This window comes from Thamnophis sirtalis, unplaced genomic scaffold (assembly GCF_051295495.1).
Source record: "Thamnophis sirtalis isolate CommonGarterSnake01/CBP01778 unplaced genomic scaffold, rThaSir2_p1.2 scaffold_3, whole genome shotgun sequence".
Lineage (NCBI taxonomy): Eukaryota > Metazoa > Chordata > Lepidosauria > Squamata > Natricidae > Thamnophis > Thamnophis sirtalis.
The window spans coordinates 18,105,936-18,132,686 of NW_028261383.1; the positions used below are offsets into that span (position 1 = coordinate 18,105,936).

General features: G+C 43.5%; 1 protein-coding gene across 1 annotated transcript in view; it reads right to left on the reverse strand.

The window, feature by feature from the left end:
* Positions 1 to 4,204: 4,204 nt before the first annotated feature.
* Positions 4,205 to 26,751, reverse strand: part of LOC148047336 (uncharacterized) — a 36,847-nt gene continuing 14,300 nt past the window's right edge. Inside the window, 7 exon segments of the mRNA XM_087708044.1 lie at positions 4,205 to 5,137; positions 5,139 to 6,439; positions 9,990 to 10,119; positions 12,031 to 12,098; positions 12,197 to 12,311; positions 12,571 to 13,424; positions 16,994 to 18,134. Coding sequence (XP_087564170.1) covers positions 4,850 to 5,137; positions 5,139 to 6,439; positions 9,990 to 10,119; positions 12,031 to 12,098; positions 12,197 to 12,311; positions 12,571 to 13,424; positions 16,994 to 18,134 — 3,897 coding nt within the window. The 3' untranslated portion in view covers positions 4,205 to 4,849.

Below are 26,751 nucleotides of genomic sequence, written 5' to 3' on the forward strand. Positions count from 1 at the left end.
CCAAGGACTCAGTCGGATTGTGGGCAAGGGAGTCAGGTATCTCTCCAAACTCTGTCTGAAATCCCAATGGGTCCATCAGGCGCCTGGGGCGGAACCATTTAATCGGCTCCACCTCCCTGCAGTGGGGGAGCAGCTTCCAAAAATCAAGCCTCAACAGGAAGTGATCTGACCATGACAAGGGTGAGATCTCTACCCCCTTTAGTTCCAGATCACATCTCCACTGTCCCGAGAGAAACACAAGGTCGAGTGTGTGCCCCGCCGTATGCGGCGGACCCTGAATTACCTGGGTCAAGTCCATGGTTGCCATGGAAGCCATGAACTCCTGGGCCCCATCAGAGCGTTCACCAAGAGATGGCAGGTTGAAGTCCCCCAGTCTGGGGAACTCAACCGCCAGTCCGGCTACTGACTCTAGGAGCGCAGGCAGGGCCGTTGTGACGCAGCTGGGAGGTAGGTACGTCAAAAAGAAGCCCACTTGACCCCCCAGGTCCAACTTCACAAGGAGGGACTCACACCTGACAGTCTCCGGAGCAGGGATCCTGCGAGGGACTAATGATTCCCGGATAATAACTGCCACTCCCACACCCCTTCCTGGTGTCGTGGTTGGTGGAGCACCTGAAACACTTCTGGGCACATTTCTGAGAGTGGGACTCCTCCCTCATGGCCCAGCAGGTTTCAGTAATACATGCCAGGTCTGCCCCCTCGTCTAATATTAAGTCCCGGACGAGGGGAGCTTTATGGATCACAGACCTGGTATTTAGCAGCAGCAACCTGAGACCAGGGCCTTGATAGATAGATAGATAGATAGATAGATAGATAGATAGATAGATAGATAGATAGATAGATAGATAGATAGATAGATAGATAGATATAGATGAGAGAGAGAGAAACAGAAACAGACACACAGAGAGAGAGAGAGAGAGAGAGACTGTAGATACATAGATACTGTAGATAGATAGATAGATAGATAGATAGATAGATAGATAGATAGATAGATAGATAGATAGATATAGATGAGAGAGAGAGAAACAGAAAGAGAGAGAGAGAGAGAGAGACTGTAGATACATAGATACTGTAGATAGATAGATAGATAGATAGATAGATAGATAGATAGATAGATAGATAGAGATAGATGAGAGAGAAACAGCGACAGACACACACACAGAGAGAGACAGAGAGACTGTAGATAGATACTGTAGATAGAGATAGATAGATAGATACTGTATCTAGAAAGATAGAGATAGATCGAGATAACTAGGTAGATATACACAAACACACACAATATCTATCCACCTAGTTATCTCTATCTCTATATATACTTAGAGAGAGGGCGGGGAGAAGAAGAAGAAGAAAAAGAAGATAGATAGATAGATAGATAGATAGATAGATAGATAGATAGATAGATAGATGATAGATACCGTAGGTAGACGATATAGATAGAGATGACAGAGATAGATAGATAGATAGATAGATAGATGGATGGATGGATGGATGGATGGATGGATGGATGGATGGATGGATGGATGGATGGATGGATAAATAGATAGATAGATTAGATAGATAGATAGATAGATAGATAGATAGATAGATAGATAGATAGATGATAGATACCGTAGGTAGATGATATAGATAGAGATGACAGAGATAGATAGATAGATAGATAGTTAGATAGATAGATAGATAGATAGATAGATAGATAGATAGATGGATGGATGGATGGATGGATGGATGGATGGATGGATGGATGGATGGATAAATAGATAGAGAGATTAGATAGATAGATAGATAGATAGATAGATAGATAGATAGATAGATAGATAGATAGATAGATAGATAGATAGATGATAGATACCGTAGGTAGATGATATAGATAGAGATGACAGAGATAGATAGATAGATAGATAGTTAGATAGATAGATAGATGGATGGATGGATGGATGGATGGATGGATGGATGGATGGATAAATAGATAGAGTCTCTGGATCCTGGGGAGGTGAAAAATGGGTCCAACAGGCCAACCAGAACTTCGAAAACCATCCCGCCTTCTGGAGAGCCTCTGGGGGCCCTGGGGGAGGCCGTTTTTGCCCTCCGCAAGCTTTAGGAAAGCCTGAGGACGAAAACTCTCCCCCATGTGTGTATGTGTGTGGTGCACATGCAGGTGGGTGGAGTGCATTCCATTGTCGGTCTGAACAAAATGCACGCGCGCGCACACACAATAGGTTCGCCATCACAGATCTAAATCCTTCCTGGTTGGGATGAGGTGAACTCCTCAAAATGGAAGAATCTCAAAATAGGAAAATCTGAAAACAGAGTTGGAAGAGACCTTGGAGGTCTTCAACCCTCTGCTCAGGCAGGAAACCATACACCACTTCAGACAAATGGTTGCCTTATAACTTCTTTAAAACTTTCAGTGTTGCAGCATTTACAACTTCTGGAGGCAAGTTGTTCCACTAGCTAATTTTTTCTCACTGTCAGGAAAGTCCTCCTTAGTGGCAGGGAGAGTGGAAAAGATGAGGGTGATCTTGGGGAAAGGGAAGGTCGGGGCAGTTGGAGACTGAGGAGATCAGGCCAGTCCCAGGATCTCAGTAGGGCCTTAGAGAAGATCTCTCTTGATATTCTCCTTCAAAAAATGCTCCAACTAGCACAACTCTTGGATGGATTAATTTGGGGGGGGGGGAGTTAGTCTACATGATTTCCCCAAGAGGGTCCACAATAGATCCATTCCAGGCCAGAGTACTTTGCTAACCATTTTTTTTCCTGTTGAGAGATTTTCTTATTAACAGTAAATTCTATAATGCTTAAGAACATCCAACAAGTTATTTGTAATTTAAAATCGGGATCTAATCTGGTTGCCACCCAGACAAAGAAGAACATTTCAGGTGTGTGTTTTTCCCCCCATAATAAGCCCATTTGCATCTGGGAACAATAAAAAAGTCGTATTTATTTTGTACAATGACAATAAAGACTATACTATACTATCAGGTGGCACGTAGAGCCTTTTTGGCTGTTTTTTACAACTGTGAAAAACCACCCAACTCGCAAACCAGTTGCTTGTGAACGGACTTCCGGTTTGTCCATAGGGCCATTTTTTGGCCTCCGGAGCCTTCAGGGAAGGCTCCTGAAGGCGAAAAAATGGCCATACGGGCAAATCAGAAGTCACCATTCCCGAACTTCCAGGTTTGCGTGTTGGGTGGTTTTTCGCCCTTTGGAGGCTCCACATGCCACCTGTAGCACATATGCCATAGGTTTGCCATCACAGTCCTATACCATTTCAGGATCTATTGACATTCATGTAAGATTTATTTCAGACAAGTGACTATACAGTTTCTTCTTAAAAACGCCAGTGATGAAGCAACCACGATGTCTGAAAATAGCTGTTCCACTGGTTGTCATCACTGTAAGGAAATTTCTTGTTAATTTGAGGTTGCTTCTCTTCTTGATTATTTTACATTCACTGTTTCTGCCCCCTGGTGCTTTGGAAAATAAATTGACCCACCTCCTCTTAGTAGCAGCCTCTCAAGTGCTGGAATACTCCTATCGTGCCACTCCTTTTCAGCCCTGCCTCCATTCCAAACCCAAGAAAGAAAACTGTTGACACCATTGACGTAGAGAAGAGGTACTTTTACTGAGTTTGAAATGATAGCAGCGAAAGAAAAGCAAGATCTGAGCCAAAAGGCTTGAAAGTTACATATTGAAAGTTTCTTCAAATCCCTTCCCCCAGGCACCCAGGCTGAATGTCCAATCCCCGTCCCACAGTGTCATGAGGGGCATATCTTCAGGTGTTTTCGTCCATCTGGAGTTCCAGGATGGTCAGTCTTGACTGGATGTAAACAACTCCACTCAGCAACTCAATAATTCGTGACAGCAAACTTCCCTGTTTTTTCACATGGGCCATCTTCACACCAGCTCACTTCCCTAACCCCAATGCCATGCCCCCCACTCCCCATTATTATAGCAGCTGATAGCAAGCAAGCATTAAAGGACAAACCCATACTGGAGATCTGGCTGACACTCCTAATCCTTTTCTGCAGACTAGGCACGCCCAAACTCTGCAACCGTTCTTCATGTTTTAATCTTCAGGTCTTTAATCATCTTAGCTGCTCTTCTTTGCACTTTCTCCAAAGTCTAAACATCTTTTTTGTAATGTGATGTGCTAGAGTTTGCAGCAATCCAACCAGCACACAAATAAATAATTCAGCAGGATTCATTTTTAGAAGTAACTTCTTTATATACAATAAAATACAGTATGATGCATGTATATAAAACCCTTGCAGCCGAAGTCAGAACCAGAACTCAGAATCCAGAAGTCATAATCACAGAAGCAATATCATAGAGTCAATAAGGACAAAGTAACTGTTATATACAAATAAATCAAGCTAAGCCACACAGGCAATTAGCTGTGTCACTACAGTACCCATTGGATGACCTATTACCATGTCTATTCCAATTCATGAACTCTTATACACTGACATGACCAAAACTGGATGCAGTACTCCAGATGTTGTCTTACTAACACTTTACAAAACGGTACTAATATTTCACATGATTTTGATTCTATGCCTCTCTTTATACATTCAAGGATTATATTAGCTTTTCTAGCTGCTGCCACACACGCATGACTCATGTTTAAGTGATCATCCATTCAGACTCCCAAGGTCCCTCTCACAATTATTGTTTTTGAGCTAGGTTTCATGCAATCTCTTTTTCCTGCCCAGGTGTAAAATCTTACTTTTCTCCACACTAAGTTTTATTTTGTTGGATTCAACCTTATCTCATTTGGATCATGAAGGCACATTATGTAGACATATATAAATCTATAGAGACATAATGGGTCAGTGGTTAGAATGCAGTACTACAGCCTAATTGTCCACAGCCAGGCGTGTGATTCTGACAGGCTCATGGTTGATTCAGCTTTCATCCTTCTCAAGTGGGTAAAATGAGGATCCAGGTTGCTGGGGATCATATGCTGACTCTGTAAATTGCTCAGAGAGGGTTGTAAAGCATTCTGGAGTGGTATATAAGTAAGTAGAATTGCTGTTGCTATATAGTTTCTCCCGAGCGTGGATCCTTTTATGAGAAGTAAGACTACCATTCTGAGCAAAGCTCTTTCCACATTCCATGCATTTATATGGCTTCTCTCCTGTATGGATCAACTTATGGCAATTAAGATGACCACTTCGAGCGAAAGTCTTTCCACACTCCATACATTCATATGGCTTCTCCCCTGTGTGGATCATTTTATGTAAAATAAGATGACTTCTTAGAGCAAAGGTCTTTTCACATTCCATGCATTTAAATGGCTTCTCCCCTGTGTGGAGCCTTTTGTGGATAGTAAGTCCACTGCTCTGAGCAAAGGTCTTTCCACACTCCATGCATTTATATGGTTTCTCTCCTGTGTGGATCATCTTATGGGAAATAAGATAACTGCTACTAGCAAAGGTCTTTCCACATTCCATGCATTTATATGGCTTCTCCCCTGTGTGGATCATCTTGTGGGAAATAAGATTACCTCTTTGAGCAAAGGTCTTTCCACACTCCATGCATTTATATGGCTTCTCCCCTGTGTGGATGATCTTATGGGAAAGAAGATTACGTTTTTCAGCAAATGTCTTTCCACACTCCATGCATTGATACGGCTTCTCCCCTGTGTGGATCATCTTATGGGACATAAGATGAGCTCTTTGAGCGAATGTCTTTCCACATTCCGTGCATTTATATGGTTTCTCCCCTGTGTGGATCCTTTCATGGGAAGTAAGTGTACTTCTATGAGCAAAGGTGTTTCCACACTCTATGCATTTATAGGGTTTCGCTCCTGAGTGGACCCTTTTATGGGAAATCAGATTACTGCTATGAGCAAAGGTCTTTCCACAGTCCATGCATTTATATGGTTTCTCCCCTGTGTGGATCCTTTTATGGATAGTAAGTGTATTGCTATTAGCAAAGGTCTTTCCACAGTCATTGCATATGTAGAGCGTCTTCCCAATGTGAATCCTTTCATGGGAATTAAGTTGCCTTCTTGTTCTAAAACATGCTCCACATTCCAAACATTTATAAGGCTTCTCATTTGGGTCAAACACTTTTGGAGATGTAAGGAAGTTATTACCAAGAGAAAGAATGAATGCGCCATTAGAATTTTCTCCGATGTCTTTTCTTATAGCATCTTCTCCTTTGTTTTGGGTTAAATAGTGTTCATTTACATGTAATTCAGCTTTGATTAGCTTCACGCTTTTTCCAATATATTTTTCCCTTATGTTCTCTTCTTGGGCAAGAACGTCTTGCATTGGAGCATCAGTGGAAGATGAACTTTCCTGATTCCAATTCTTTGACTGGTTTCTCTCATGGGTTTCAAATTCCATTTGAATTTCAAACTTCTCCGTTCCATCTTTAGCACTGATCTCTTTGAACAATTCACAGGAATCTTGATTCTCCTGCCCATTATTACCTTCAAAGCAAAAGGGAAAAGAAAATGATAACAAGGTTAGAGTAAAAGATCAAACTGCAGAAAATGAATTTCCTTCTGAATTACTCTAAAATTCCTTTAGGTTGTATGTGTACATGCTTACAGGGGAGTGATGTAGACATGTTGATGTCTATATTCATGAGTCATGAAAGCTTTGAAAATATCAAGAAAACATCTCATTCTTTATAATTATCTCTATATATGAAAATCTCACTCAGTTTTGAGTTAAGGAATAGAATAGGAGAGTTGGAAGGGACCTTAGAGGTCTTCTAGTCCAACCCCTTGCTTAAGCAGGAAACCCTATACCATTTCAGACAAATGGTTATCCAACATCTGCTTAAAATCTTCCAGTGTTGGAGCATTCACAAGTTCTGGAGGCCAGTTGTTCCACTGATTGATTTTTCTAACTGTCAGGAAATTTTTCTAACTGTCAGGAAATATTTTTGAACTACAGGTTTTGAATGAGGCTTTTTAAAAATGGTAATGTGGCAATTTGAGTATTTAGTTATTTTTCATTAAACTTGCACAATTCCGAGTCAAAGAATTAATAAAAAAATGGGTCTTTAGCAGTTCCTGCCACTGTAATATGTTTATTCCTATTTCTTGGAGGACTTTTTAAAAATTGCTTCTTGTAATACAATACAATAGTAAGAGTTGGAAGGGACCTTGCAGGTCTTCTAGTCCACCCCCCTGCCTAGGCAGGAAACCCTATACCGTTTCAGACAAATGGCTATCCAACATCTTCTTAAAGACTTCCAATGTTGGGGCATTCACAACTTCTGGAGGCAACTTCTGTTCCACTGATTAATTGTTCTGACTCTCAGGAAGTTTCTCCTCAGTTCTAAGTTGCTTCTCTCCTTGATTAGTTTCCACCCATTGCTTCTTGTTCTACCCTCAGGTGCTCTGGAGAATAGCTTAAATCCCTCTTTTTTGTGGCAGCCCCTGAGATATTGGAACACTGCTATAATGTCACCCCTAGTCCTTCTCTTCATTAAATTAGATACCCAGTTCCTGCAACAATTCCTCCAGTCCCCTAATCATCTTCCTTGCTCTTCTCTGCACTCTTTCTAGAGTCTCAACATCTTTTTACATTGTGGAGACCAAAATACTGAATGCAGTATTCAAGTGTGGCCTTATCATGGCATTATAAAGTGGTATTAGCACTTCACGTGATCTTGATTCTATCCCTCTGCAGCCTAGAACTGTGTTGGCTTTTTTGGCAGCTGCTGCACATTGCTGGCTCATATTTAAATGGTTGTCCACGAGGACTCCCAGATCCCTCTCATAGTAACTACTACTGAGCAAGTACCACATATACAGTACCTGTGCATTTTTTTTTCTTGCCTAAATGTAGAACCTTACTTTTTTCACTACTGAATTTCATAATAATCAAGGGAAACATCCAAGGAGGAATTAGGAGAAAACCTAAGAATTATAGGGGTGGGTTAATTTCAGCAGAGACCTGTAAGAAGTGAAACAATTTTGAAACACCAAAGCAGGCAAAGGAACCAATGGCTTGCCACATTGTCGCAAGGTACCATATTTTTCGGACCATAAAATGCACCTACCATGTTTTCCCGAAAATATGACACGTCCTGAAAATAAGGCCATGCCAGATTTTTTGGGTGGGCAAAAATATAAGCCCTCCCCTGAAAATAAGCCCATTGCACAACTCTGCCCTACAGCCAGGCAGAGTGCCACTCACCGACCTAGCGGTATACTGAAGGTGCCAAGCCACGCGAGTGCTTTCCCCCAACCCTGGCTCCCGCGCGGCTTAGCACCTTCGGTATACTGCTAGTTCGGTGAGTGGTGGTCTGCCGGGCTTGAGAGGGGAGTTGTGTGAGCACCTGTTCTGTCCTTCGCTCATGCACCTTTCAGCCTCACAACGATCTGGGCCAGCTCTCCCTGCAGGGCCAGGCCGCCGGCGCCATCCCAACACTGAGGATGGCTTCTTCTGCGGCTTCCAAACCCCGATCTGCTGCCGAATCTTCTGGCAGACAGGGGAGTCTTCCAGCAGTGGCCACACTGGGAGCGTGCTCTATATTTGTGGGCCAGCTGCTGAAAGACTCTCTGTCCCAGTTGCTGGAAGACTCAACAGCAGACATTTGGAGTTTGGAAACCGCAGAAGCCATTCTCAGTGTTGGGATGGCACCAGCGACCTGGCCCTGCAGGGAGAGCTGGCCCAGATTGTGGTGAGACTGGAAGCTGCGCGAGTATGGGGTGGAACAGCAGGCAGAGTGCCACTCACCAACGTAGCAGTATGCCGAAGGCACCAAGCTGCACGAGCACCTGTTCCTCCCCCAGCTCCCGCGGTTTGGTGTCTTCGGGATACCGCTAGGTTTGACTGGCTGGAGAGGGGGGTTGCCAGGTGGCTGCTCATGAGCATGGTCACCTCATGGCTGCTATGTTGTGCTGCTGCGACAGCGTAAAACAGCCGTTTGCCTCTGAGACTGTGGGAGGCTCTTCGGGAGCCCGCTCACAAGAGAGCAGCCACCTGGCAACACCAAAACAACCCCCCCCCCCTTGGGATAATAAGGCCAAGGCCATATTTTGAGATTCAAAAGAAAATAAGACCCTGTTTTATTTTCGGAGATAAATAAATAATAAAAACAGGGTCTTATTTACGGAGAAACACAGTAGGTTTAGAGAAGGAAAACAAGAAAAAATAGTTTTTTTGTCTCCATGCGTTCAGCTTTTGCTCTCCTTGGCATCCAGAAGTACTCTACAGGTCGAAAACTAGCTAATTCCCCCCCCCCACACACACAATCTTCTTTGCATGCCATTTTTGCATTCCCTGGTGTCCAGAAGCACTCTACATGCCAAAAACGGACCCGTTTTTTCCCCCTCCCCAACCCTCTGCGTGTCCTGTTTTCAGCCTCGACACCAGGGAGGGGAAAAACAGCACACATGGAGGGCTCCAGAGACCAGAAATAGGCCCATATTCACTCTATTAAGATACACAGACATTTCTACCCACTTTTTTTTCTGTGGGGAAAAAGAGCGTCTTATAGTCTGAAAAATACAGTAAGTCATGGCGGGGTGGTATAATAGGTAGGGCGAACGTTGCAGCGCTTCTGCTGTCATTCATAAGCATGAATGACAGCCATGGTGCTGCTACACTCATAATATCGAGACTGGGTCTCAAGTACTTGGAGGAGGGCTGGTCATAACTTGAAACAGCCGCTAAGTTAACTGTCGTAACTTGGGCATTACCTGTACTCTAGGATGCTCTGAGTCACACTGCACGGGACCTTTGTTCTTGAATTGGATTTGGAAAATGCTCTTCCATGGCCTGAGTGTGGAAGTTCTGTTCTCACACAATTTTGGAGGTTTCAGAGGACAAATGACAACACACTCCTCTCACTTGACCTCCAGAGGACACATAAAAACACACCTCGTTCTTTTCAGCCCCCACAGATTTTCCTTCTCCCTCCCAGGAGATGATATCTGATTAGTGTTTTTTTTTTATTAAAAAAAACTATCTATAACCTGTCTCCTTGAACTGTCTGATTGGGGACTAGAAAACACTTACCCAGAGAGACCACATTCCTATGGTTTTCAAGCATGACTTCCGAATGCAGCACTTTTTGGTCAGGATCCATCTGACACCATTCCTCCTCAGAGAAATACACAGCCACTTCCTCAAAGGACACCAGACTCTCCTGAACACGGAAAAAAGAACAGAACGGGAGGATTCGCAAGATCTGTTCATCTTCATCATTTATTTAGACAAGATGATACAAGGAGAACTCATCAAAATTCAAGAAAAGACCAAATTGACAGGAATAACAACACTACAGAAGATAAGTTCCAGATATAGAAGGATCGACAAATTGGGCCCCATCTAATGAAATGAAATCAACAGTGAGGAATGTTAAGCTTTACATTTAGGAAAGAAAAACCACATGGACAGGTATAGAATAGGCGATACCAGGTTTAATAGTAGTAAGGGCAACAGGGATCTTGGAGTCCTACTGGAAAACCACTTAAACATGAGTCAACACTATGCTATAATAGCCAAATAACCCTCAACAGAATCATAGGCTGCATTAAGAGAGGGATAGAATCCAGATGACATGAATTGTTAGTACCACTTTGTAATGCCTTGGTAAGACCACACTTAGAATATTGCATCCAGTTTTGGTTGCCAGATGTAAAAAAGATCTTGAGTCTCTAAAAAGAGTGCAGAGAAGAGCAACCAAAATTATTAGTGGACTGGAGGCTAAAACATATAAAGAACGGTTGCTGGAATTTTCATGTCTAGTGTCATGAAAAGGACTAGGGGGTGACATGATAGCAGTGTTTCAAGAAGAAATGGATGGAAACTATTCAAGGACAGAACCAACCTACAAGTAAAGATAAATTTCCTGACAGTGAGAATAATTAATCAGTGGAATGACTTGCCTCCAGAAATTGTGGATGCTCCACACTGGAGGGGTTTGAGAAGAAATGCCATTTATCTGAAATGTTATAGGACTTCCTGTCTGAGTAGGCGGCTGGACTAGAAGACCTCCAATAGGGGAATGGAGTCAAACATATGATGAAAAACGGTTGCAGGAACTGGGCATGTCTAGTTTAATGAAAAGAAGGACTAGGGGAGACATGATAGCAGTGCTCCAATATCTCAGGGGTTGCCACAAAGAAGAGGGAGTCAAACTATTCTCCAAAGCACCTGAGGACAGGACAAGAAGCAATGGGTGGAAACTAATCAAGGAGAGAAGCAACTTAGAACTAAGGAGAAATTTCCTGACAGTGAGAACAATTAATCAGTGGAACAGAAGTTGCCTCAGAAGTTGTGAATGCCCCAACACTGGAAGTCTTTAAGAAGATGTTGGATAGCCATTTGTCTGAAATGGTATAGGGTTTCCTGCCAAGGCAGGGGGTTGGACTAGAAGACCTCCAAGGTCCCTTCCAACTCTGCTATTGTATTATTATTCTGTCTGTCATTGATTGATCTGGTAGTCTGAGCCATTGGCTGAAAGGAAGAAAAAAAAGAAGAGAAAATTCCTTGGGAAAGTCGTTTCTCAGCCTTTGCAAAGCAGGAACGTTGGATCTCCTAATTGAGGTTTGGAAATAATTTTGTAGCCCAAAGTACCTGATTACATGTTAAACACGCCCACTCCCTTTGGATTTTAATAGTCTGCTTTATTTTTTAAATACATTTGCTTATTTTTGAACTACAGGTAATACGTGAGGCTTTTTAGAAGTGGTAATGTGCAATGTATTTAGTTATTTTTCATTAGCCCTGCACAATTCAGTCGAAGAATTACTAAAAAAAAAACGGGTCTTTGGCAGTTCCTGCCACTGTGAAATGTTTATTCCTATTTCTTCAAGGACTTTTTAAAAATTGTTTCTTGTAAGTTGGTGGAGTACCTAGCAGAAGAGAGATAACCAGAGGAAGCTATGCTGGTTGACAGCAACCTGAACCTGCTATTCTGCTCTCCACGTTGTGTAAAAACACAAAAATAATCAAGGCCAAACAAGGGAGGAAAACAGAAGGAAGAGAGCACTCTGCACACCCCCTTCACTTCCTGAAGGGAGAATACAAATCTAATAATTGTTCCCTTTCTTACTTGATTTGGAGGTTCAACGGCTGTTTGTTCTCCGTCATAAAAACCAGAAAAGTTCATTTTTCGTTTCTCTGTAAGGAATAAATAGTTTCAAAATGCATATTTAACAAAAGAGGAGATGTTCTATAGAAGAGGAGACAGATGGGCAATTGTGAGGATCTTCCATTACCTCCTGTGGTGCCCAGACTTTGATGTTCCCAAGGGATCCTCCTGAAAAATAGCTCTTGAGGTGGATTTGATGGGTTCTTCTTTCCCTCAGGAACTCTGATCTCCACATTGGAGCCCTTCAAATAGGAGAGGAAGGAAGAAAGAAGCAAGAGAATTAATGTACATCACATGCCACAAAGGGGATTCTTATATTCGGGACACAACCTCAAAGCCCCCAATATCCACCTGGGAGATTGAGTGAGAAAACAATGGAACCACGTCCTACAAGAATTGGTGAATTACCACGTATGATGAAGGCCAGAGAAGTTTGGGAAGGTTGGGTGAAATATTCAAACACTTCCTCTATTCCCTTCTGAGCTCCATAAAGTCTCTCACCTTCAACTGGACCTTCTTCTCTTCTGCCTGGCTCAGGAGGAAGCCTTCTGCTAGGGCCACCGCCTGGGAGCTGTTCTGTGCTCCACACTCCCTCACCCAACCCTCCATCTCTGGGGGCAGCAGGAACAGGAGATGCTCCAGAACCACCAGGTCCAGCATCTGGGCTTTGCTGTGTTTTTCTGGTCTCAGCCATCGCCTGCAAATGTCATAGAGTCGGCTGCAAAGACCTCGGGGACTTTCAGCCTCCCGGTATTGGATGAAGTTCCAGGGCTGAACTTCTGAAGGGAGGATGGTTTCCTCCTCCAGGATCTTCTGCCCAGTCCTTGTCCAGAGCTTTCCCCCCTTCCCAGGCTGAGCAGCTGAAGGGCCTTTTCCGCTTCCCTCCTTGGCAAAAGGTTGTGCCTCCATCCTTTCTCTGTCCTGCAAAGCAACTCCAGATGGGTCCAAGGACTCTGGTGGGTCTCCAGATGCCTTTTCCTTCACAGGACCATTTATGGGACCGCAGGATGGATCCCTGCAAGTTATTCCGCTCCTTTTTTTCCCTTCTAACAGAAAAGTTTGCCTTGCAAAGACCACAAATGGCTTCCAGTTTCTGTATCTGAGATGGAAAGAAAAAGAAAAGCCAAGAATTAGAAAGTAGAATTCAGCCACTGAACAACCTTCACCCAACTTGCCTGGAGCCCCAAACGGCTCATCCCATGGCAGTGCCGAGGTCCCGCCGCCACCAGGAGGGCCGGGAAGGAGGCAGCTGGAGAGGCTGCCCAGCTTCTCTCCCGGAGTCAGGATCGGGCCCTCGGGGAGCCTGGTGTGAATCCTGCCTTCTCCTCTCCTGCTGGGTCTCCCCAAGGCCCACCCTCACTTCCCCACAACTCGGGCTCTTCCCCTCCGCCTTCCTGGCATTCCCGCTTCCCCCTGCAGGAGCGTGTGGCTGGGGAACATAGGACCCGGGAAGAGCCCCCCCCTCACCCGGGTCACGTCTGGATCGCCCCCCCCCTTCCGACTACCCTCTCCGCCTCCTGCCGAGCTCGAGCGATAAGGAGAGGGAGCGCGGCGTCCTGGACAGGCAAGCTTTTGTGACGTCACTTCCTCCGCCGCCTCCTATGGAAAGCCAGCTGTGACGTTCACCCTCCAGTGGGCCAATGGGAAAGCGCCTGGAATTCCCTTCCGTTGGTAGAGGGCGCCATCTGGAGGATTTGGGGCGGAGTGCCAGTATCGTAGAAAGGGCGGGAAGGAGGAGCGCCTCTGAGGGGAAAGAGAGAGGGCAGGGGATGATGGGCATAGGAGTAGGGAGAGAAAAGGCCCCCTCTCTATGGGTTCCTGTCAATCAAAAGCTTCAATGTCTGTTCTTCTTTTCGCCCTTTGATATTAACCCAAATGCATTGAAGGAGGTTTTCGTCTTTCTTCTGTTGCGCTTCTAGAGCGGTTTGGTTATTTCTTCTGTATAGCGCAATTCCACCTCCACCTCTTCCATTCGGTCTCATTTATTTATAGAATAGGAATAGAACAGAAATCTTCTTTGGGGCAACCCCTGAGATATTGGAAGACTGCTATCATGTCTCCCCTAGTCCTTCTTTTCATTAAACTAGACATACCCAGTTCCTGCAACCATTCTTCATATGTTTAGTCTCCAGTCCCCTAATCATCTTTGTTGCTCTTCACTGCACTCTTTCTAGAGTCTCCATATCTTCGTTCTCCCTCTTATACAAAACAGAAAGAAAAATAGAAATAAGAAATTAAAGGAAGGAGAAATAGAGGTGTAGAAAGTCGGCACCCACTTTTCTCCTGGAACAATTAAATATTCTAGGAAATATTAAAAATGCAGAATAGTATACCTCTCCGGATGAGAGAAGTAGAAAAGGAAGTTTGAGGTACAATGGGGGAAAAAAAAGTTCACTTCTTTTAGCACAGGGCAAAAAAATTTTTTTTCTTTTAAAAGCCATTCCAGCCTGACAATTCAATCTAATCAACAAAAACAGTCTTTTTAGGCCCGTTTCTTTTGAACACTTTAAATGTGAAGATATCCAATTTAATAGCTGCAAAAGCGCACAATAGTTTCAAACACCCTGTTATGGCTGAGTGAGGACGAGCTTCCGCCTGAGGTGGATCTGCACTCTGATTGGTTGCTGTGGGTGGAAAGGTGTTTCCCTTTTCCCCTCTTTTTCTTCAGTGTGCTGTTTGGATTTACCTCAAGATGTTCCTGTCTTCTCTGCTGTGAATGTCAAATACATTTATATTGATATAAAACTACAAGTTTCTGTCAGTATCCCTCACTTCCTTTGGACAGTGTCTGTGCAATTCCTCCACATTAAATCTCTTCAGTTGCACCTTCCAGTAGTGGGTTTCCTCCCACAAACTATTAATTTTATAATGCTGAAGAACATTAAATTTGTTATTTGTAATTTAAAGCAGGGACCAATCTGGTTGCCACCCAAAGAACAACATTTCAGGTGTGGGTTCTTTCTTTTTTTAATTTTATAAGCCTATTTGCATCTTGGAACATTAAAGATCTTTGTTGAATAGCTAAAAAAAGACAGTGGCTTTACAAAGCGAAAATCGTGACTATTTGTTTGAACAAGAAATGCAAATTCTGGATGAGAAAAAAAATATTTTAGCAAGAAAATGGATGGAGCATTTTTAAATGAGTGGAAATTGAAAAGTTTCAATTTGGCATTTTATTGAAAAAACTCGTATAATTACTTTTAGTGGGTAAACAAACATACAGTCAGATGGCATGAATCATTTTTATGGCCCAGCCCAAAATTAACCTAATTGTACTGATAACATTTTGGGGTTCCAATTTGACTAGATGCGAGTTGCTCGAGAGAGATTTTAATTCATTTCTGGGTCCACTAGTGAATTGGAAGATTTTTTTAAGGCTCCCCCCAGAGACACAATTTTCTCCTTCTGTCCATCTAGGAATTGACAGAGCCCTGGTGCCTGAAGTCTTAAGCCCGGTACAAGTCCTCGGCAGCTGATGTCCTGTTCTGACACCCCCACCCCCCAACCTGTGAATAAACCAGAACACAGGCTTGGCTGTTTGCCACTATTTAATTAATGAGATAACAAATCCTTTCACTGAGGGCCCAGACAACTCACGTTCATGATAATCGCTTGGCAGCAACCCAAAAAGTTCAAATGAAGTAATGCAGATAATCCAAAAGATGCGGCTAGAATACAGATTTCTTCAATACTAGTTTGAACGGTGGTTTCCTGCAAATGTCCCCACCCAACGCCTCACTTGGGAGGGGCCCATCCACAACCACCTGAGCATAATTATCTTCTATGAGACTGCCTACTGAGTTGCAACCCTTCTCAATCAGAGTTGCAGCCCTTCTCAATCTAGCATCAGGGACAAACTACCTTTGATCCTCCCCACTGCTCCATGCTTCAGGCGCCACCTGGTGGCCAACCAGCCTCTCTGGTCCCTGCTCTGAGTCTGAACCCTGCACAGGATCCTCCACATCTTCCATGGCAGACTCATATGGTTCCTCACTCTCCGAGTCCATCAGCAGCTCAACCGGATTCTGCTGGGCCACAACAGTGCCCATATCCACACTTTTAGCTCAAACAGAAGATCATTTCAGGATCTATTGATATTCCTATAGTATCTCTTTCAGACAAGTGACTATCCAGTGTCTACTTAAAATGACCAGTGATGAAGCAACAGCAATGTTTGAAGGAAAGCTGTTCCACTAGTCAATTGTCTTCACTGTAAGGAAGACTCTTGAGGTTGCTTCTCCTTGATTATTTTACATGCATTGTTTTTTCTCCTAACCTTTGGTGCTCTAGAAAATAAATTGACCACCCCCACTTTGTGGCAGCTTCTCAAGAACTGGAATACTGCTATCATGTCACTCCTAATTCTTTTCTGTAAACTAGCTACACCCAAATCCTGCAACCATTCTTCATATGTTTTAGTCTTCAGGCCTTTAATCTCTTAGCTGTTCATTTGCACCTTCTCTAAAGTCTAAACATCTTTTTTGTTATGTGATGACCAAAGCTGGATGGAGTATTCCAAGTGTGGCCTTACTAAGGCTTTATAAAATGGTACTAATCACGTGATTTTGATTCTGCCTCTCTTTATACAATCAAGGATTATATTAGCTTTTTTGGCTGCTGCCACACAAACGTGACTCATATTTAAGTGATCACCCTTTCGGACTCCCAAGGTGCCTCTCACAATTACTTTTTTTGAGCCAGGTTTCATGTAATCTCTTGTTCCTGCTCAGGTGTAAAATCTTAATTTTTTCCACATTAAGTTTCATTTTGTTGGATTCAACCTTGCCTCATTTGGATCATAAAGGCACAATATGCATACACGTACAAATCTATAGAGACCTGGTAGGTCAGTGGTTAAAATGCAGTACTACAGGCTAATTGCCCATAGCCAGGAGTTTGATTCTGACAGGTTCATGGCTGATTCAATTTTCATCCTTCTCAGGTGGGTAAAATGAGGATCCAGGTTGCTGGGGACCATATGCTGTAAACTGTTCAGAGAGTGTTGTAAAGCATTCTGGAGTGGTATATAAGTAAGTAGAATTGCTATTGCTATATAGTTTCTCCCGAGCGTGGATCCTTTTATGAGAAGTAAGACTACCATTCTGAGCAAAGCTCTTTCCACATTCCATGCATTTATATGGCTTCTCTCCTGTATGGATCATCTTATGGCAATTAAGATGAGCATTTCGAGCAAAGGTCTTTCCACACTCCATACATTCATATGGCTTCTCCCCTGTGTGGATCATTTTATGTAAAATAAGATGACTTCTTAGAGCAAAGGTCTTTTCACATTCCATGCATTTAAATGGCTTCTCTCCTGTGTGGAGCCTTTTGTGGATAGTAAGTCCACTGCTCTGAGCAAAGGTCTTTCCACACTCCATGCATTTATATGGTTTCTCTCCTGTGTGAATTATCTTATGGGAAATAAGATAACTGCTACTAGCAAAGGTCTTTCCACACTCCATGCATTTATATGGTTTCTCCCCTGTGTGGATCATCTTATGGGACATAAGAGTACCTCTTTGAGCAAAGGTCTTTCCACACTCCATGCATTTATATGGCTTCTCCCCTGTGTGGATCCTTTTATGGGAAATAAGATTACGTTTTTCAGCAAATGTCTTTCCACAGTCCATGCATTTAAATGGTTTCTCTCCTGTGTGGAGCTTTTTGTGTCTTCTAAGTCCACTGCTCTGAGTAAACGTCTTTCCACACTCCATGCATTTATATGGCTTCTCCCCTGTGTGGATCATCTTATGGGAAGTAAGTGTACTGCTATGAGCAAAAGTCTTTCCACATTCCATGCATTTATATGTCTTCTCTCCTGAGTGGATCCTTTTATGGGAAATCAGATTACTGCTATGAGCAAAAGTCATTCCACACTCCATGCATTTATATGGTTTCTCCCCTGTGTGGATCCTTTTATGGATAGTAAGTATATTGTTATTAGCAAAGGTCTTTCCACACTCATTGCATATGTAGAGTGTCTTCCCAGTGTGAATCCTTTCATGGGAAGTAAGTTGCCTTCTTGTTCTAAAACATGCTCCACATTCCAAACATTTATAAGGCTTCTCATTTGTATCAATCACTTTTTGAGATGTAAGGAAGTTATTACCAAGAGAAAGAATGAATGTGCCGTTGGAATTTACTCCGTTGTCTTTTTTTATAGCATCTTCTTTGTTTTGTGTTAAATAGTGTTCATTCACATGTAATTCAGTTTTGATTAGCTTCACACTTTTCCCAGTATATGTTTCCCTTATTTTCTTTTCTTGGGCAAGAAAGTCTTGCATTGGAGCATCAGTGGAAGATGAACTTTCCTGATTCCAAATCTTTGACTGGTTTCTTTCATGGCTTTCGAATTCCATTTGAATTCCAAATGTCTCCGTTCCATCTTTAGCACTGATCACTTGGAACAGTTCACAGGAATCTTGATTCTCCTGCCCATTATTACCTTCAAAGCAAAAGGGAAATGAAAATGATAACAAGATTAGAGGAAAAGATCACCCTATAGAAAGTTGTGAATTTCCTTCTGAAGTTTTCCAAAATTCCATTATGTTCAATCTTTGCATGCCTACAGTGGTATGATATAGACATGATGGTTTCTATATTCGTGAATTATGAATATATGGCACACACATAAGGTTTAGGAGGCCAAAACAGGCCCTTATTCACACTATAAGATGCACAGACATTTCCACCCACTTTTTTTTTGGGGGGGGGGAGACAGCGTCTTATAGTCTAAAAAATATGATAAGTCACAGCGGGGTGGTGTACTAGGTAGGGCGAACATTGCAGCGCTTCTGCTGTCATTCATAAGCGTGAACGACGACCATGGTGCTGCAACACTCATAATATCGGGATTGGGTCTCAAGTACTTGAGGGAGGGCTGGTCATAGCTTGAAACAGTTACTGTCGTAACTCGGGGATTACCTGTACCCTAGGATGCTCTGAGTCACACTGCACGGGGGCCTTTGTTCTTGAATTGGATTGGAAGAATGTTCTTCCATGGCCTCAGTGTGAAAGTTCTGTTCTCACACAGTTTTGGATGTTTCAGAGGACAAATGACAACACACTCCTCTCAAATGACCTCCAGAGGACACACCTCATTCTTTTCAGCCCCCATAGATTTTCCTTCTCCCTCCCAGGAGATGATATTTGATTAGTGGTTTTTTAATTTAAAAAAAAACTAACTATAATCTGTCGCCTTGAACTCTCTGATTGGGGACTAGAAAACACTTACCCAGAAAGATTACATTCCTATGGTTTTCAAGCATGACTTCCGAATGCAGCGCTTTCTGGTCAGGATCCAGCTGAGACCATTCCTCCTCAGAGAAATACACACCCACCTCCTCGAAGGACACAAGACATTTCTGAACATGGAAAAAAGAACAGAGGATTTGCAAGGTCTGTTCATCTTCATCATTTATTTAGACAAGATTTTGAAAGACTAGTGCTCGGCCACCTGAGAACCACCACAGACCCCCTGCAATTTGCCTAGTGAGCAAATAGATTGACAGATGATGCTGTTAATATGACTCTGCAATACATCCTACAACATCTTGAATCTCCCAGGACCTATGCAAGGGTCCTCTTTGTAGACTTCAGCTCAGCATTCAATACCATCATTCCTGAAATTCTTCTAACTAAATTAAATCATCTAGCTGTACCTGACCACACTTGTAAATGGATCATAAGCTTCCTAATATACAGGAAGCAGCAGGTGAAGCTAGGCAAAATCACATCAGATTCCTGTACAATTAGCACAGGAGCACCACAGAGCTGTATGCTCTCTCCACTTCTCTCTATACACCAATGACTGCATCTCAAATGATCCCTCTGTTAAAATACTGAAGTTTGCAGATGATACAACAGTGATTGGTCTCATTCAAGAAGATGAATCTGCATACAGATGGTAGGTTGAACAACTAGCCTTGTGGTGCAGCAAGAACAATATTGAACTAAAATCACTCAAAACCGTAGAAATGGTGGTGGATTTTAGAAGAAAACCTCCTATACTACCACCTCTTACAATATTAGACAACACAACATCAACAGTAGAGACCTTCAAGTTTCCAAATTCTATCATCTCAAGACTTAAAATGGACAACTAACATCAAAAATGTCATCAAAAAAGCACAACGAAGAATGTTCTTTCTGAGCCAACTCAGGAAGCTCAAACTGCCCAAAGAGCCGCTGATTCAGTTCTAGAGAGGAATTATTGAGTCTGTCATCTGCACCTCCATAACTGTCTAGCTTGGCTCTGCAACCAAAACCAAGCAAGACAAATATAGACTTCAAATTGGAACTGCAGAAAAAACAATTGCAACCAATCTGCCTTCCACTCCCAAAGTCCATCGGGGCCGAACCGCAGGCTTCTCTATCCTTAGGCCAGCTAGCCTTTCAGGTAAAGTTGGTTCTACAGTTTCTCTTTCAATCTCATCATCATCGCTCGCTTGCAATGACATTTTCTCCGTCCTTCTTGTGAGTACACCCCCCACGGTAGGTTGAAAACTCCTGATGGGGTGTGAGTGAGTCTTTCGCTTACTGTCAGCACTCCTCCATTGAATAATTAGGAAAGAAAACCACGAGACTCCATTGTTAGAAATCAAGTGTACTTTTACTAATTATAAATGATTAGAAGCGTAGCAAAGCGAAGACTGATTATTTAGACGTGAAAGCAAATGATATATAGAATAACCCATCCCCCTTCCTTGGCATCCCAGTTACAGTCCAATCATAATTCTCCCAAGTGTCAGGTGTGAGATAACTTCGAAAGGTATCACCCAGATGGAATGATGGTGCCGTTGGCCTTGGCGGGAAACCTCCTCCGCATGCGCAGTAACACAGGCAGCAGAAACTCCAGAATCTTCCTCCAGCACAATTAGTATTCCCCTCACAAATACCATGCCCCCCTCCCCGTTTCAATGGCAGCCGAAGCAGCAGCAAAGCAGAAGCTGACAGAGGACCTATATACTGCACAAGTCAAAAAGAGTGAAAATATCTACAGACCCCTCGCATCCTGGACATAAATTGTTTCAACTTCTCAAAACGATGCTATAGAGCACTGCACACCAGAACAACTAGACATGAGTTTTTTCCTGAATGCCATCACTCTGCTTACCAACTAATTCCCACAACACTGTCAATAATTTATTAAGAATGTATTACTATTATTCTGCTCTTCCTTCCTAGTATCTCTCTCTCCCCACTTATGACTATAACCATGTTGCATGTATCTTTCAATTTATATTGTTTTTATTTGTTTCCTAGTACAATTTGATAGCTTATTATTAACCTTGCCTATCCCTAAGTGTTGCATCTTTTTATTCTTGATGAATGTATTTTATTCTCCTTATGTACACTGAGAGCATATGCACCAAAGACAAATTCTTCTGTGTCCAATCACACTTGGCCAATAAAGAATTCTATTCGATTTTTTAAAGAGGATAAAAGGGGAACTCAACAAATTTGCATGCAAGACCAAATTGACAGGAATAACAAAAAGCTCAAGATATAGAAGTATCGACAGATTGCCCGATCTATCAAAATGAAATCAACAATGAGAAATGTAAAGTTCAACATTTGGGAAAGAAAAACCACATGGACAGGCATAGAATAGTTGATACCTGGTTCAACAGAAGTAAGTGCAAAAAGGATCTTAGTGTCCTAGTGGACAATCTCTTAAACATGAGTCAGCACAATGCTACAGTTGCCAAAAAAAAAATCCAACAGAATCATAGGCTGCATTAAGATGGATAGAATGACATGAAGTGTTAGTACCACTTTATAATGCCTTGGTAAAACCAGACTTGGAATCCTGCATCCAGTTTTGGTTGCCAGATGTAAAAAAGATCTTGAGACTCTAGAAAAAGTGCAGAGAACAGCAACAAAAATTATTAGTGGACTGGAGACTAAAACATATAAGGAACAGTTGCTGATATTGGGTATATCTAGTTTCATGAAAAGAAGGACTAGGGGTTGACATGATAGCAATGTTCCAAGAAGCAATGGATGAAAGCTATTCAAGGAGAGAACCAACCTACAAGTAAAGAGAACTTTCTTGAAAGTGAGAACAATTAATCTCTTGCCTCCAAAAATTGTGGGTGCTCCAATACTGGACGTGTTTATGAAGAAATTGGACAGCCATTTATCTGAAATATTATAGTGTTTCCTGTGTGAGCAGGAGATTGAAAACCTCCAAGATCCCTACCAACTTTGTTATTCTGCTCCATTGTTCCCAAATTCCCAAAGCAAAGATATGCACTAAGTTAAATGGCTGTGCGTCACACAAGTCCTCATTTTAGTGAGAAAATGGGCAAATGTGAAAATTGCTTTCGCTGAAGAAATATGTAGGGAAGCTTTATCATGTTCATAGATTCTGAAAAATCTTCAGTGCCTTTCAGCAAAGTAATCCTACTTCTGGATCAACTTGATCTATCGCTCTGTCTGTCATTCATTGATCTGGTAGTCTGAGCCATTGGCTGAAAGGAAGAAAAAAAAGGAGAGAAAATTCCCTGGCAAAGTCATTTCTCAGCCTTTGCAAAGCTGGAATGTTTGATTTCCTAACTGAGGATTGGAAATTATTTTGTAGCCCAAAGTACCGTGATTTCATGCTCAACATGGCCACTCCCTTTGGATTTTGATAGTCTGCTTTATTTTTTTTAACACAATTTGCTTATTTTTGAACTACAGGTTATAAATGAGGCTTTTTAAAAATGGTAATGTGGCAATGTGAGTAATTATTTATTTTCCATTAGCCTTGCACAATTTCGAGTCAAAGAATTACTCCCCCCCCCCGCAAAAAAAAAAGGGTCTCTAGCAGTTCCTGCCAAGGTTGATACGTTTATTCTTTGTTTTGAAGGATTTTTTTAAAAAACTACTTCTTCTAAACTCAAAGTTACTGGAGTACCTAGCAGAACAAGATAACCAGAGGAATGCTGACTGACAGCAACCTGAACCTGCTATTCTGCTCTCCATGTTGTAGAATAACACAAAAATGATCCAGGCCAAACAAGGGAGGAAAACAGAAGGAAGAGAGCACTCTGCACCCCCCCCCTTCACTTCCTGAAGGGAAATAAAAAATCTAATAACTTTTCCCTTTCTTACTTGATTTGGTGGTTCAACCGCTGTTTGAGCTCCGTCATAAAAACCAGAAAGCTTCATTCTTTCTTTCTCTGTAAAGAATAAATAATTTCAAAATAACAAAATAAGAGATACATTACAGAAGAGAGGGTAAGACATATGGGATCTCTCTGGGTAGTCAGAGGAACTTCAATTACCTCCTGAGCTGTCCTGACTTTGATCTTCCCAAGGGATCCTCCTGAAAAATAGCTCCTGAGGGGGATTTGATGGGTTCTTCTCTCCCTCAGGATCTCTGATCTCCACAGTGCAGCACTTCAAATAGCAGGAAGGAAAAAAGAAGCAGAATTAATGTACAGTCGGGTGAAAATACAATGGAAAAATGTTCTACAAGAATTGGTGAGTTGCCACGTTATGAATGTACCAGAAGTTTGGGAAGGAGGGGTGAAGTATTTAGACACTTCCTCTATTCTCTTCTGAGCTCCCTAAAGTCTCTCACCTGCAACTGGACCTGCTCCTTCTGCTCCTCCGCCTGGCTCAGGAGGAAGCCTTCTGCAAGGGCCACCGCTTGGGAGCTGCTCTCTGCTCCACACTCCCGCACCCAGCCCTCGATCTCTGGGGGCAGCAGGAACAGGAGATGCTCCAGAACCACCAGGTCCAGCATCTGGGCTTTGGTGTGTTTTTCTGGTCTCAGCCATCGCCTGCAAATGTCATGGAGTCGGCTGCAAAGACCTCGGGGACCTTCAGCCTCCCGGTATTGGATAAAATTCCCAGGCTGAACTTTTGAAGGGAGGATGTTTTCCTTCTCTGGGATCTTCTGCCCACTCCTTGTCCCGATCTCCCCACAGCTCCTAGGCTGAACAGTTGAAGGGCCTTTTCCGCTTCCCTCCTTGGCAAAAGGTTGTGTCTCCATCCTTTCTCTGTCCTGCAGAGCAACTCCAGATGGGTCCAAGGACTCTGGTGGGTCTCCAGATGCCCTTTTCCTTCACGGGACCATTTATGGGGCCCCAGGACGGATCCCTGCAAGTTATTCTGCTCTTTTTTTCCTCCCCAAGAGAAAAGTTTGCCTTGCAAAGATTTCAAATGGCTTCCAGTTTCTTTGTCTGAGATGGAAAGAAAAAGAAAAGCCAAGAATTAGAAAGTGGAATTCAGCCAGTGAACAACCTTCACCCAACTGGAGCCCCAAGCGGGAAGGAAGCAGCCTCCGGAGACAGGATCGGGCCCTCTGGGAGCCTGGTGCGAATCCTGCCTCGTCCTCGCCCGGCTTCTCTCTCCTGCTGGGCCCCCGCAAGATCGACCCTCCCCTCCCCCCACTCGGGCTCTTCCCTGGATCCCCGCCGCCTTCCCGGCACCCCCGCTTCTCCTGCTTCCCTCTGCAGGGAGTGGGCAGTTGGTATGCATGAGACCCGTAAAGACCCCCCCCCTCTTACTAGGGGAACATCTAGATGTCCCCGTCCCCCCTCCGCCAGCCTCTCCGCCTCCTCCGGATCCCGAGCAATTAAAGAGAGTGAGTGCCGCGTCCTAGAGAGGCAAGGGTCAACGATGTCACTTCCTGCGCCGCCTCCTCTAGAAAGCCAGCCGTGACGTTCGCCCTCCAGTGGGCCAATGGGGAAAACGCCTGGAGTTCCCTTTCCCTTGGCAGAAGGCGCCCCCTGGAGGATTTGGGGCAAAGTGACAGGTAGTAGAAAGGGCGGGAGGAACGCCTCTGAGGGGAAGGGAGAGGGCGGGGATGATGGGCTTGGGAGTAGGGGGAGAAAGGCCTTTTTCAATGCCTCCCTTTCAGACAAAGGCTTCAACGTCTGTCCTTCTTTTTCCCCTTTTATATTAACCGAAATGCACTGAAGGAGGTTTTCCTCTTTCTTCTTCTGCGCTTCTAGAGTGGTTTGGTTATTTTTTGTATATAGCGCAACTCCACTCTTTCGTTCTGTCTGTCTGTCTGTCTGTCTGTCTGTCTGTCTGTCTGTCTGTCTGTCTGTCTATCTATCTATCTATCTATCTATCTATCATCTATCTATCTATCATCTATTTATTTATAAAATAGAGATAATAGAGAAGAGAAAAGGAAATACATCTTTTTTGTGGCAGCCGCTGAGATGTTGGAAGATGCCATCATGTCTCCCCTCATCCTTCTCTTCATAAAATATACAATGTAGCAAATTAAAAGCCAAATCCCACCATACAAAGAACCGAAATAGGCAGAAAGTGATCAAATAAAATAAAAAAAGACACCCACACTTCCTCCCCCCTCCAAGAGACAACCACAAGAACTGCACACACCACAAAGGAAGGGACTTGTGGGCATAGAAAAGGACAACTCAGATGTTTGGGGAGGTTGGGAGACGTTTCCTTGACCGTCCCCATCCAGGCAGAGGCAGTAAAGGGAGCCGCCTCACTCCAGGCCTTGCCTATCAATAAGCCCCTGCAGTGTAGGCCTGACCGGGGGCCGGAAAAAGAGAGGGAGGGGAGATTTCTTTCCAGAAGTGCCTTATTTCTACTGCAGGTTTTGCTTTATATTCTCCTTTTCCTCCCCATCTCTTTTTCCCACAGAACTCCTGAGTTGATCCTGCGGTCCCTTCCCGCTTTCTGTGGGAAAGCTTTCTTTAGGAAGAGCTGGAGAATTTCCGCCTTTGGAGGGGGCCGAGTGGGGAGGGGAGAAGAATCACAGCCTGGATCTTTTCCTGCTGAGACCCCCTTAGCTTTCTTTCAGATCCTCCCTTTTAAGGGGACAGGGAGTGGAGATCATCTAGTCTTCCTTCACTTCAGGAAAAAAAGAGCCGAGGTGGCGCAGTGGTTAAATGCAGCACTGTAGGCTACTTCAGCTGACTGCAGTTCTGCAGTTTGGCTGTTCAAATCTCACTGGCTCAGGGTTGACTCAGCCTTCCATCCTTCCGAGGTAGGTAAAATGAGGACCCGGATTGTTGTTGGGGGCGATATGCTGACTCTGTAAACCACTTAGAGAGGGCTGAAAGCCCTATGAAGCGGTATATAAGTCTAACAGCTATTGCTATTGCTAACTCTTGGATTGCCTATCTCTCCAGACCCCCCAACCTCTCCTGCTCAGCCGAGACCCCCAGTCAGAGCCATGGCTCCAAACATCCACCAGACAGCCACTTCACTCAAAATCCCTCTGGTGCTTAGCCAAGTGTGCAGGCCAGTGGATCCATGGACATCCCAGAAAGTCTGCATGCTGAGATCTGCATACTGCTATATAAGGCCTTGGGGAGGCCAAGTTTGGAATCCTGAATCCCGTTCTGGTCACCACAATACAAAAAAGATATTGAGACTCTAGAAAGCCTACACTCTAGAGCTTTGGAACTTTGTTATTGCACATGCTGACTGCTGCCAGAATACTTTCTATGCCAAAATGGAAAGATCCCTCCATCCCTCCATCCCAGTGGTGAAAATCATTTTTTTTTTACTACCAGTTCTGTGGGTGTGGCTTGGTGGGCATGGCAGGGGAAGGATACAGCGAAATCTCCATTCCCACCCCACTCTGGGGCCAGCCAGAGGTGGTATTTGCTGGTTCTCCGATTTGGTATCTCAAAATTTCTGCTACCGGTTCTCCAGAACCTGCTGAATTTCACCACTGCTACATCCCCAAGATGG